General features: G+C 40.9%; 1 protein-coding gene across 1 annotated transcript in view; it reads left to right on the top strand.

Annotated features, from left to right (window-relative positions):
- The window catches only part of jam3b (junctional adhesion molecule 3b), an 88,321-nt gene extending 84,396 nt beyond the window's left edge, over positions 1-3,925 (top strand). Inside the window, exon 9 of the mRNA XM_084320036.1 lies at positions 949-3,925. Coding sequence (XP_084176162.1) covers positions 949-984 — 36 coding nt within the window. The 3' untranslated portion in view covers positions 985-3,925. The remainder of the gene's footprint in view (positions 1-948) is intronic.
- The last annotated feature ends 10,451 nt before the right edge of the window (positions 3,926-14,376 follow it).

Below are 14,376 nucleotides of genomic sequence, written 5' to 3'. Positions count from 1 at the left end.
CCCCTCCCAAGTAAAAATAAAAGATAAGCATCCATCGCAAATAATAGAAACTACAGTTTGTACTGTAGTTTCCCTGGGGAACGACTGTTGATATTCTAATGTACTGTAGTTTCCCTGGGGAACGACTGTTGAGGTTCTAATGTACTGTAGTTTCCCTGGGGAATGACTGTTGAGGTTCTAATGTACTGTAGTTTCCCTGGGGAACGACTGTTGAGGTTCTAATGTACTGTAGTTTCCCTGGGGAACGACTGTTGATATTCTAATGTACTGTAGTTTCCCTGGGAAACGACTGTTGATGTTCTAATGTACTGTAGTTTCCCTGGGGAACGACTGTTGAGGTTCTAATGTACTGTAGTTTCCCTGGGGAACGACACATAGATTGCGCGTGTTGTGTTGTCTGTGCTTAATCTACAAACTGAATACAAGCTGAAAGCATGGCAAAGTACACATTTACTTTCACACACAAGTACCAAACTAATACCAACTTGGCTAAAATGTCATTGGATATTAGATTAGATTAGATACAAATGTATTGCCATTATACAGCACAAGTATAGTACAACAAAAAACATACATACATACATACATACATACATACATACATACATACATACATACATACATACATACATACATACATACATACATACATACATACATACATACATACATACATACATACATACATACATACATACATACATACATACATACATACATACACATAAACATATACATATAGTACCAGTCAATGGTTTGGACACACCTTCTCATTGAACTGAATGAAGAGTGTCCTTTGACTGGTACTGTATGTATATGTATATGTATATGTACAGTATATATTGGATATAAGATGTTGGATATGACATTGAATTGTAAAATAAGTATTAGCCAATAGCTGTAGAATAGCAATGGTTTTCTTATATTGACTTCTCTCCTTTCCTTCAGGGTGACTTCCGACACAAATCTTCATTCGTCATCTGAAGAGGAGGCGATCTGAGGAAACATGTGCTCCGGAGTCAAACGGCACGATGGCATTTTGGAGCTGAAGTCACGACGTGAGTTCACCAGTGAGGGAGCTGTGCTCAGTTGGTGCCTTGAGCTCTCGGCGTGACTTTAAACTAAACTATTCAACACACCTTCACAAAGCAGACAGTCTACTATATTGAAGTATTTACCACTGTTAGATAGACGAACACGGAGAGGTACTGCTGTTCATTTGTTGACCTTATCACCACCGACTGACTTATTTTTGCTAAATTATTGAGTTCTTACTTTACAGTTAAATGCATGATTTTTCCAAAAGGTTTGACACTAATTGAAGGGGGAAAGAAAAAACTGAATATTTACATTAGTGTTCTGTCAGAAGGAAAGCAACCGGTCTGTCCAGCTCTGAGGTCAGTCTGTCATGAGATGTTTCTACTGTCAGAACGAAAGCAACAGGTCTGTTCAGCTCTGAGGTCAGTCTGTTTCTACTGTAAAACATTTTTGCTTCGAAAACTTTTTGTCGTTTATATAACTTTTTTTTTTCTACTGTTGAAATTTGTCAGACTATTTTTGATGGAATATATTTTGAAATGCCTATAGATAAAGGTTTACTTTTTTAAATATTTGTAAAATACTAACGTGTTTTTTATTTGGTTGTGGGTAAAAAAAGAAAAAAAAAAAAAAAAAAAAATAGAATATTTAACAGTTTAACCACTTAGCATTAAGCTGTATATAATGATTTACACCTTTACAAAAATTAAGAAAAAGAAGGAGTTTCACATATTATAAATGACATCTTTTAGCATATCGAGATTTGGTTCTTGATAAGCGGTCTTACATACTTTATTTCACTGCTGGCCGGTTTCCCAGTTTAGAGTTGGAACTGGGAAAGTTCCAAATAAATTTGTAGATAGTCTTAGCCGGGCTTCAAAGGGTGCCAGTTACATGCTGTGAAACATTAGACACAATCAGCGCTGTGTTTTTCTTGATTTAAAGTGTCCTTCTCTGCTTGCTGTTAATCTTGTATATATTGAATATACTGTCCAGTTTTTTCTTTCTTTTTTTTTCAATATTACATTATAATGATACAGGGTTTCTAGGTTAACACTTGTACTGATTGTATATAGTTATTTTTTTCTCTTTCTCTCAAGAGTATGTAAAGTGGTGAAAAATGTATAAATAAAAAAAAGACTTCCTATTTAAGGCAATATGAACTCTCCATTAGTAGGACTGTAGAGATCGGTCGTGGTAGAGAAGATCTGCCCAATGTTTGCACATAGGAAGTTACACATTCTATCACGTGGAATTATCATACGAACCAAAACTGATTTTCCATGATGGTAAATCATAAATAACACACTCTAGATGTTAAAATGATGTTACATGGAGAGACAGATAAAGTACCCCCCCCCCCCCCCCCCCCACTTCATAGGTATTTAAGTTTATTTTTTTATTTGTAACATCTATACAAATATCATTCCTCTTAAGTGCCTTCTGCAGATAAGATAGTTTGTTTGTTTCTGCCACCATGCCATTTCACACACCAGTATACCATTGACCCGTCTCACGCCCCGCCCCTCGGTTGTGATTGGAGGATCGAGAACGGAGGGGGTTTGTGATTGGTCAACACCAGATTTATGACTGCATAATGTCCATTCATAAAAAGAGAATGGCGTTTGAGAGGAATGATGACATCATAAAGTGTACAGCCAAGAGTATTGTAACATTTCTCCCCATTACATATCTGCTATTTTGTAAATATGTTTTTCCTTTTTTCTTGTTTTTTCCATTGATTAATTTGAAGGCTTAAAAACGTACAAATGTTTTATTTTATTGAAGTAGAAATAGAAGCATATTAGTGCCTAAATATAGTGGGAATTGTTTTGGGTAAAGACACTTAGCACTAGTACCGTAGGTAAAAGATGACATTATAGGCTACGCCAAGCTTTTTGACAGACTAAAAGGACTGACAGAAATGAAACCATGTGCAGTAGCCAAGCATCCACATACCCCAAAGACAGGCCTAATAAATACAAGTATTCCGGGTAACGCCACGCAGAGGCGATAGAGATTATATTTACATCTGTAGGCTACCAGTGAAACCTGCAATGTAATCATAAATAAACAGCGTGAGATATAGACTCCAGTATGTGTACTATGCTGAGGGAGAGGTAGGGAGGGTGGGGGGGGGGGGGGGGGGGGAGCTAAGCCAAATAACGACTGCCAGACACACCAACGCCCTCCGACTCAAGGATGGCAACGTTCCAGTCAGACTGGTATATAGTGGCCGTCAGGAGGTGGAGCCCGAAGCGTCTCTCAGCTTGTAAACGCAGAACCGTTTGAGTCCTATAAGGTGATCTGTACTCATCCTACAGAACCAAGCATTTCACCGTAAAGTAGTACATGTATTTTATTGTGACAAATAATAAACAAACTTGAACTTGAAACTATCCGGCTCAGGCTGTCGTTTAACACACGACCACGGTTGTATTTTGTGCTGCGATTCCAAACGTGAGGATATAATGAATTGAAATGTATTTTTTAGTGTTGGAAATTGTTGTCGGAAAAAAATTGAAAAAAAAAGCAGGTCATTTTGAAAATGAATTCTAGGAGAGTTTGAACAACCTTTGCGATTGAAACGGTTTGCGTTTCAAGCTAACGGCTAAAATGCCTTTCAACTGAAGAGTGCTTTCACTCCCTGATCATCGCCAATGGTCTCTGTTGACCTACGGTATACTGTAGCATCAATGATCTGCTCTGTTTGACAGTGGGGACGGCTTTTGTGATCCAGTTTCAGGTTCACGTGGTCTTTGAGGTGATTTTTCTGAACCAAAATCCGCCTAGAATGTCCTTCTAGGACTTTTTTGTTTTTTAAAGTTCTGACAATTCTTGAAACCATTGTATTTGTGATTAATAAAACTCACTTCTAATATTTCAACAGCCTGTGGTTCCTCCTTTTTTAATGTGTGTTTGTTTATAACGCGCCCTGTAGCAATAAAAACATTGATTCATCATGTCAGGTGACCATTATATTCATCATGTCAGGTGATCATTATATTCATCATGTCAGGTGATCATTATATTCATCATGTCAGGTGACCCTTATATTCATCATGTCAGGTGATCATTATATTCATCATGTCAGGTGACCCTTATATTCATCATGTCAGCTGATCATTATATTCATCATGTCAGGTGACCATTATATTCATCATGTCAGCTGATCATTATATTCATCATGTCAGGTGACCCTTATATTCATCATGTCAGGTGATCCTTATATTCATCATGTCAGGTGATCATTATATTCATCATGTCAGGTGATCATTATATTCATCATGTCAGCTGATCATTATATTCATCATGTCAGGTGATCATTATATTCCTCATGTCAGGTGATCATTATATTCATCATGTCAGCTGATCATTATATTCATCATGTCAGGTGATCATTATATTCATCATGTCAGCTGATCATTATATTCATCATGTCAGGTGCTACACCAGAATGATGCGTGTGGTGCTCAACATCAACAGGGATGAGCATGTCACTAATGCAAACTTGTATGGGGGGGGGGGGGGGGGGGGGTGCTAAGGGTGAGCGAGAAAGTGGCAGTCAGGAGAATGAGGCTGGCAGGTCACTGCCAGAGACACCATGGGCTGCCAACCAGCAAACTTGTGCTGTGGGAGCCAACACACGGGCATCGATCACGAGGACGTCCCACACTAACCTACGTGGATGTACTCAGGAGAGATGCGTGAGCAGAAAGCACCGGCGAGATGCATGGAGGATCGGGATGACTGGAAGCACCGATGGAGGGCCCGTCCGAGGACAACCTAGGTGATCATTATATTCATCATGTCAGGTGATCATTATATTCATGTCAGGTGACCCTTATCCATAGAATGTCAGTGGTTGGCGGCTGGGTGGCACAGCGGACATTGCGCTCATCACCAACGCAAGAGACACCGGGTTCGAATCCGGCTGTCGGCGTTGCCTCCGGCTTGGACCGGCTAACTCAATTGGCAGAGTTAGCGGGTGGGAAGTCGATGGGTGGTAATCTGGACGTTGTAAACAGCGACTCCTACAGGTCGGTTGGGGCGCCTGCACAGCAGAGACAGGAAAATGGCGGGGGCAGTGTGAGCCTCCTACACGTTACTCCTCGCCAAATGAGAGCGCGCTGGCAGGTGAAAAGACGCGACTGGCTGCCTGCATATGTATCGGAGGGGACATGTGACAGGCTTCTATCCTCCCTACAACCGGCCAGTGGGGGGCACATGCGAGCAACGTTCAAGACAGGGGAGGGGAGAATTGGCACGGCTAAATTGGGATGGGAGAAAAATTGAAAAAAGCGGAGAAAAAAAGTGGTTCTCAAAGTGAGGTCCGGGGGTCCTCGACGAGGCTCCAGGTGTTCCCCAGCAAAATAAGGCATTTAATTTGACTAATATATTCTTCACTAAAGGTTAGTACAGTGAGATAATGTATAAAATTGACAATTCTGCTATTCTGTTATTTCTCCACCTACAGCAGAAACAGTTGGATGGAATTAAGAATTAAATCACATGTCACACAACATATCCTCTGAGATATTTGAGGATTTCTCTCACGGGGGTCCATGGCCAATTACGTTTCAATTTGGGGGTCGTTGACATGACACATACGGTGTTACAGATACTACCTCTAAAACGAGCGGGCCGTTCTCATTCCTCTCCTCTGCCCATGCCCACTCCCTCAGTCAAATAATAAGCATTGGAATGGAGTGACGCAGTGAGACAAACTAGACACACATGAACACTAAGCCTCGGGGAGCTCAACCAGAACAAATAAACCACTAAAACTCAGAAGGTTTGATTCATTTTTACACAAATAGACTCAAAATTAACTAATCAATGAAAGGAATTGCGCTGTCTGGCACTAATTTTAGATTTGATTAAATAAAAATGTATTGTCATTATACAGCACAGTGCAATGAAAATAAGTTTGGCATCCAACCAGAGTGCAAATGTGACAGTAAAGTGCAATAGCAATATACAATGTACAGGTGATTAAACTGGATATAAAATATATAAAGGGGAAATGGGAAGTAGGGTGGGGATATATGTAACATTCATTTTGGACCCGCAAAAACATTTTAAAATGATAAATCAATATGAGTCAATATTAATATATATTTTTAGGGGGGCAATACTTTTATTCTGCACCTTACTAAAAGCTCTGTGGATGTATTATTTAGAACAGATACTCTACATAATAATGTTATCTATAGCACCTTTAAATGGGAAAACATCCAGCCTATTGTTTCCTCCAGCAAAATAAACAAAGGAACTAACAAATACATGAAAACAATAGGATGTATGTTTTTGACTAATATGTAGGCCAGTGAGATATACTGTATGGAGATAGATATACGTGACCCATTGGTGGATATGTATGGTTTTTCTTTTCTTCTTTTTTTTATTTTTTTTTACACAAGGACAGTGTATGAGAGCGCAGGGACGAACATTGTTAAAGCCATTGTTAGTAGGATTAGTATGGTATGTGTGCCAGACATTTATTAGGCCCTTGATGAGGGCTATTCAATGTGGCATCAAAGGGCTTCTAATTATGGACTTCCATAATTAGCACCGCACTTGAAAAAAACCGTGGCCCTTAATTTGAGCTTTGGGTGTAAAGGGGTCCTATAGATAGAGAACATTTGTATGTAGAGTGATCTGGTTTTTATTTTATTTTAAATAATACCTCCACAGAGTTTTTAGAAACGTGCAGAATAAAAGTATTGCTTTTCCCCACCCAAAAAAGATTGTTTAATGAATTTATCATTTGAAAAAAAATTGCGTGCATGTATCCCCTCCCATTTCCTCACATGGAATGCACCTGATTGGATCAAATTTGACATGCTGGTGCTCTAGTGCGACATCTAGTGGCTGAATGTTATCTATAGCACCTTTAACATTGAATTAGAATAAAGGATTATTGATTGGTTAAGGCCCTTTTAAAGACTGTTTCTATAGCTTTCACCATGTCTTTAAATTCATTAAGACTGACTAGATCCTGGAGTTTAACTTAATTAAGAGTGACTAGATCCTGGAGTTTAAATTCATTAAGAGTGACTAGATCCTAGAGTTTAAATTAATTAAAAATGAATAGATCCTGGAGCTTAAGTTCATTTTACAGACTATGTCATGCAGATGGTGCAGAAAACACAAAGGCCTTCTTTCTTAATTCAGTCCTAATTCAGTCATAAGTATAGTGTCCTGAGACCGTAATCCCTGTTTTCTGGTTAGCAAGACAGTTAATAACATAATAATAAATGATGATGATGACGCTAATGAAGAGGTTAATTGTACTGCAGTCAAGGAAGACTGTGTGAAATATTATATATATATATATATATATATATATATATATATATATATATATAAATATCTTTTCTGGTCCCTTAAATTGTGTTTATCTCTGTGATTCCCAACCCTTTCAAAGCTATAAAAAGAGATCAAATAAGACTCGTTTTACAGATGGAATTCAGATGGAATTCAGAAGGAATTCTAATGGAATTCACATGGAATTCACATGAATCTGTTGGTTGTTCTGATTAGCCATCTTATCATCTCGTGACATAAAGAAAACCTAAGTAAAAAGTACACTTAAATGTTCTGAATATATATATATAGCAAAGTATACCAAAGTTGTGTTTAAATTTTAACTATTTATAGGGGAACACCACCCAAGTTAAGAATTCCTATATGTTATTGGCCATGGCCCAGGAAAATTCAATCAATATTTGTGAACATGAGCTACGGTAACTCTCTCATGGAGCCAGAAACCAGAGAATTAAGAGTGAAACTTGTGATGTCATCAGATAGAAAGTGTGGAACTTTTCCTGTTAATGAAAATTAATGAAATGTTAATGAAAATTAACATAAATAGCATAGTAATAATACAGGTACGTAGGTTATTGATAAATGAATGTATTGATAAATTCATTTATATTACAAATGATACACCAGTAGAAGTCATGTTAATTTCCTCATTGTCCTTGCTGTGTCGCCTGCCGTCGCCTCAAAAAATAGGATCGAGGCGATTTTTAGCCAAGCAACAGAAATTGCTGTGCGATCCTAATTTATGCAAATGACATGTCGTCAGCCTGTGACTGCAACTTGTTCCTGTTTGCGGACGACTCAGCCCTGCTGGTCTCTGACAAGAACAAGTTGCAGGTTGAAAAAACCCTCAGCTCGGAACTAGGCAGAATCTGCATATGGCTCGCTGATAACAAACTATCATTACACATGGGCAAAACAGAGTCCATTCTCTTCGGTTCAAATAACAAACTCAGCAAGACCGACGGCTTCTCAGTTACAGTGGGTGACAATATTGTCACAAGGAAAGACGAAATTACCTACCTGGGTTCCATCCTAGAGGCAAATCTTTCCTGTGACAAAATGGCATCCAATGTAATAAAAAAAAGTCAACCAACGAACTAGATTCTTGTACCGGATCTCCTCTCTGGTAAACAAGAATACCCTGAAGACTCTGGCAGGAGCACTCATTCAAGGGTACTACGACTATGCGTGCACCTCATGGTACCAAAGCACCTCAAAGGCGCTAAAAACAAGATTACAAACATCACAAAACAAACTGGTCAGACTACTACTTGACCTTACCCCCAGAACCCACCTCACCCCTGCCCACTTTGACAACCTAGGATGGCTTAGAGTAGACGACAGAGTACAGCAACTTGCAATGGGCCTGGTCTACAAGATACACTATACGACTAAGGTACCCATGTACATGTCAAAATACTTCCCAAAGGTCAGTGAATACCACAACCACTACACCAGAGGAAGCTCAACAAATCATGTTAAACCCAGATTCGGCTCAAACAAGGGACTAAACACGTTTCGCAATTATGCCACATCAATGTGGAACGCCCTACCCAAAGCTGTAAAGGAATGTGAATCCCTACCCACATTCAAAACCGCTCTTAAAGAGCACCTACGGGAGGCTGCAATTCGAAACTGGCCACCGTAAATGCCCAAAACCCCCACCACCTCCTAATAGACAGTCTCCTCCCCACCGCATGTATATATTCCCTCCGCGCCGTATGTATATTTCCCTCCCACCCACCCACCCCCTCCTAATGTACAGTCCCCTCCCCATCATATGTATATACTCTGTCAGGATCTAGGGGTAACAGTACTGTATATTTGAATACCGCCTATGTCACAAATGTATCAGTACTAAATACCTATATGTCCCTATGCCATAAATGTCATGTATGTTGTGTATGTCATAAATGTCTATATGAATTGAAAATGGGGGACCCTGATGTAAACAAGACAAACGTCTTTCTCAGGTCTGCATCCCCTTAACAATTGTGTGTATTGAGCCGTACTGTATTGTACCCATTCTGCAATCTGTTAAATAAAGTTTTCATTCATTCATTCATTCATTCCATTTACAATGAATGGGAGAGTGATTTTGTTCATGAAGACAATGCACTTTTGAATTGATGGACCACATACTACTTTAACATAACCTTTAATCAGAGCAGTATAACTGGACCACACACCACTTCAACATGACCTTTAGAGGTCAATGGGTCAATGAATGAATGCTCCCCAGCACTGAAATACACAACATTTTACTTTTGACATTCAATATCAAACACTTTTCTATTTTCACTTAGGTCTAATTTTTAATAGAGGACTTTTTTCCAGGTGGTGCTCCTACCCTCCCACCACCTTTACCACACAAAGAAGCTTCCTCTAAGAGCAACGTTGGTTCACTTTGTTTCAAAGAAGCTTCCTCTAAGAGCAACGTTGGTTCACTTTGTTTCAAAGAAGCTTCCTCTAAGAGCAACGTTGGTTCACTTTGTTTCAAAGAAGCTTCCTCTAAGAGCAACGTTGGTTCACTTTGTTTCAAAGAAGCTTCCTCTAAGAGCAACGTTGGTTCACTTTGTTTCAAAGAAGCTTCCTCTAAGAGCAACGTTGGTTCACTTTGTTTCAAAGAAGCTTCCTCTAAGAGCAACGTTGGTTCACTTTGTTTCAAAGAAGCTTCCTCTAAGAGCAACGTTGGTTCACTTTGTTTCAAAGAAGCTTCCTCTAAGAGCAACGTTGGTTCACTTTGTTTCAAAGAAGCTTCCTCTAAGAGCAACGTTGGTTCACTTTGTTTCAAAGAAGCTTCCTCTAAGAGCAACGTTGGTTCACTTTGTTTCAAAGAAGCTTCCTCTAAGAGCAACGTTGGCTCACTTTGTTTCAAAGGGTGATTTTTCTGGATTTGTATCAAGATTACAAACGATATTCAAGCATTTGTAACTAGTTATTGTAGAGACAAAAAAAATCTTCTTAAAACTACCGCTTTAAAGTTCTATGTATAGCACCTACTGAATGGTTATTAAATGGTTATTATGACATACAGTTGAACATACAGTATATACCACAGATATTAATATGTCTTTAGATGGACCTGAATTAGGTACTTTGGTGGCAGCTAATGGAGATAAATGAAACAAAACAAAGATTCATAATAAAAATTTAAAAAAACTGAAAATATGTCACAATGAAAGGCTTTCGTGTGTAGAGCAGTGAAGAGGAAGGAGACAGGCTGAGGAGATGAGGAAGGAAATGTTATGTGACACGGGGACGGAGCCCATTTAGAGGATAGAACAGCATAACATGAGTACTGACGGCACACGGCCCGGGAGCAGAGCGGTGGGCGGCGCTGGCCTGAAGGGCAGTGAGACACGCTTGTGACTGGAAGGTCACCAGTTCGATCCCCCGGACATGCAGGAACAACTCTGAGTGGGTGGGAATGGATGAATGAATGAATGGATGAATGAATGAATGAATGAATGAATGGTGGAACGCATGAATGGACGACGCTCTCCCCACACACAACACCCACTTTGGGAGTGCACTTGAGCAAGGCGTTTAACCAGTGGAGCTACTCTGGTTGTACTATAGGAAGCTTCCAGGAGTGAATGTGTGAGTGTGTAGCAGGGCTTTGCTGAAAAACAGCATGCTTAGACCTTATTATTAAAATGATTATTTAACCTTTCAAAGGATATGGTGTGTATAGTCTATAATCAAATAATCAAAGTAAAAGTTTCTTTATAATAATAATAATAATAATAATAATAATAATAATAATAATAATAATAATAATAATAATAATAATAATAATAATAATAATAATAATAATAATAATAATAATAATAATAATAATAATAATAATAATAATAATAATAATAATAATAATAATAATAATAATAATAATAATAATAATAATAATAATAATAATAATAATAATAATAATAATAATAATAATAATAATAATAATAGGAGAGGGTTGGTAGGAGTAGAGGAGGCAGGCTGAGGTAGATCTGGGGGATGAGAGGGTTGGTAGGAGGAGAGGAGGCAGGCTGAGGTGGATCTGGGGGATGAGAGGGTTGGTAGGAGGAGAGGAGGCAGGCTGAGGTGGATCTGAGGGATGAGAGGGTTGGTAAGAGGAGAGGAGGCTGAGGTAGATCTGGGGGACAGAGAGGGTTGGTAGGAGGAGAGAGGAGGTCAGTGAGTTATGGGGTGTGCCAGTTGGTGAAGGGCTTTATAGGTGAAGACCACAGGGATTTTGTAGTCGAGCCAATGGGGTACAAGGAAGCCAGTGGCAGGATTTGCTGTGAGTTAGAAGTCGGGGCGGATGTGTTCTGGTCCAGCTGGAGTCGAGCAGCACTGATGATGCCATAGAGGAGTGAGATGCAGAAGACGGGGGGAGATGAAGGTGTGGATCAGTGTATCAGCACTGCAGGGTTCTACCACACGTATTTATTTTTGTCTTTATGTTTTTTTAGATGGACCTGGATTTGCTACTTTGGTGGCAGCTAATAGAGATAAATGAAACAAAACGAAATTAATAATAAAAAAAACATAAGCAGAAAAACATGTCAAGATTAAAGGCTGTCGTGTAGAGCAGTGAAAGGGCTTTGTAGGTGAAGACCAGGATGTTGTAGCTGTAAATGTAATGTTTTTTTATGTAAATGTAGCTGATCCAGCAGGAGACAGGAAGCCAGTGCCAGGATTCACTGTGAGTCAGAAGTCTGACGGATGTGTTCTGGTCCAGCTGGAGTCGAGCAGCACTGATGTGTTCTGGATAGGGATGCTCGATATTGGCTTTTTTACCGATACCGATATACCGATATTGTCCAACTCTTAATTTCCGATACCGATATCAACCGATATCAACCGATATACCGATATATGCAGGGTTCCCCCCCCCCCCAAAAAAACTGAATAATTTCAGGTAATTAACATTACATATGTCTTGTTGTGGAATTAACATAACATTATGCATACTTTTGACAATAAATTAAATCTGAATTTGTTCTTACTTGCTTGCCTGGGTAAATAAAGGTTATAGAAATGTAAAAAAAAAAAAAAAAAAAATTTAATTTTTTTTAAACCGATACCGATATTTTCCGATATCACATTTTAATGCCAATATCGGCCGATAATATCGGACATCCCTAGTTCTGGACTCAGCTGACGGAGCAGCACTGATGTGTTCTGGACCAGCTGGTGGAGCAGCACTGATGTGTTCTGGACCAGCTGGTGGAGCAGCACTGATGTGTTCTGGTCCAGCTGGTGGAGCAGCACTGATGTGTTCTGGACCAGCTGGTGGAGCAGCACTGATGTGTTCTGATCCAGCTGGTGGAGCAGCACTGATGTGTTCTGATCCAGCTGGAGTCGAGCAGCACTGATGTGTTCTGGTCCAGCTGGTGGAGCAGCACTGATGTGTTCTGGTCCAGCTGGTGGAGCAGCACTGATGTGTTCTGGACCAGCTGGTGGAGCAGCACTGATGTGTTCTGGTCCAGCTGGTGGAGCAGCACTGATGTGTTCTGGACCAGCTGACGGAGCAGCACTGATGTGTTCTGGTCCAGCTGGTGGAGCAGCACTGATGTGTTCTGGACCAGCTGACGGAGCAGCACTGATGTGTTCTGGACCAGCTGGTGGAGCAGCACTGATGTGTTCTGGACCAGCTGGTGGAGCAGCACTGATGTGTTCTGGTCTCAGCTGGTGGAGCAGCACTGATGTGTTCTGGACCAGCTGGTGGAGCAGCACTGATGTGTTCTGGTCCAGCTGGTGGAGCAGCACTGATGTGTTCTGGACCAGCTGGTGGAGCAGCACTGATGTGTTCTGGACCAGCTGGTGGAGCAGCACTGATGTGTTCTGGTCTCAGCTGGTGGAGCAGCACTGATGTGTTCTGGACCAGCTGGTGGAGCAGCACTGATGTGTTCTGGTCCAGCTGGTGGAGCAGCACTGATGTGTTCTGGACCAGCTGGTGGAGCAGCACTGATGTGTTCTGGTCCAGCTGGTGGAGCAGCACTGATGTGTTCTGGACCAGCTGGTGGAGCAGCACTGATGTGTTCTGGACCAGCTGGTGGAGCAGCACTGATGTGTTCTGGACCAGCTGGTGGAGCAGCACTGATGTGTTCTGGTCCAGCTGGTGGAGCAGCACTGATGTGTTCTGGTCCAGCTGACGGAGCAGCACTGATGTGTTCTGGACCAGCTGGTGGAGCAGCACTGATGTGTTCTGGACCAGCTGGTGGAGCAGCACTGATGTGTTCTGGTCCAGCTGGTGGAGCAGCACTGATGTGTTCTGGACCAGCTGGTGGAGCAGCACTGATGTGTTCTGGACCAGCTGACGGAGCAGCACTGATGTGTTCTGGACCAGCTGGTGGAGCAGCACTGATGTGTTCTGGTCCAGCTGGTGGAGCAGCACTGATGCCGTAGAGGAGTGAGGTGCAAGAATCAAGACGGGAGGAGATGAAGGATCAGCGTTTCAGCAGCAGGGCGAGAGAGAGAGAGAGAGAGAGAGAGCGAGAGAGAAAGAGAGAGAGAGAAAGAGCGGGCCTGATCTTTGCAATTTTGCAAAGGTGGTAGAAAGATGATTTGACAATTTGGCAGATATGGGGCTCGAGGGAGAGGATGGTTGCGTGCCGGGGAGGAAGGGGAGACAGCGGTGCCATTACACTCATCATCGTGACCTTTATGAGAAGGTTGGTTGGCCCTCTCTGACGGATACTGGTATAAACACTGGTATTTGTTCATTTCTAAGGCCCTCACTGGTAAGCTACCTCCTTATAATAATAATAACTACATCATTATTGGTAAGCTACCTCCTTATACTACATCATTATTGGTATAAGCTCCTTATACTACATCATTATTGGAATGGAATGTTGGAACCTATGGAACCCGTTCTAGTGACTGGCTGGTCCTTAAGGTCCCTGAGTTTGCTCTGAACAGGGTAAATCTCCATTTCGCTATGATGCCCCTCTATAGCTCATGGAATGAACTCAGACCGTCCTTAAAGCTTGAGATTCTCCCCTCTGT

This window comes from Notolepis coatsorum, assembly GCF_963971535.1.
Source record: "Notolepis coatsorum genome assembly, chromosome: 8".
Taxonomy (NCBI): Eukaryota; Metazoa; Chordata; class Actinopteri; order Aulopiformes; family Paralepididae; genus Notolepis; species Notolepis coatsorum.
The sequence above is the reverse complement of the archived record's forward strand: the minus strand, read 5'-3'. Positions and strand labels throughout refer to the sequence as shown.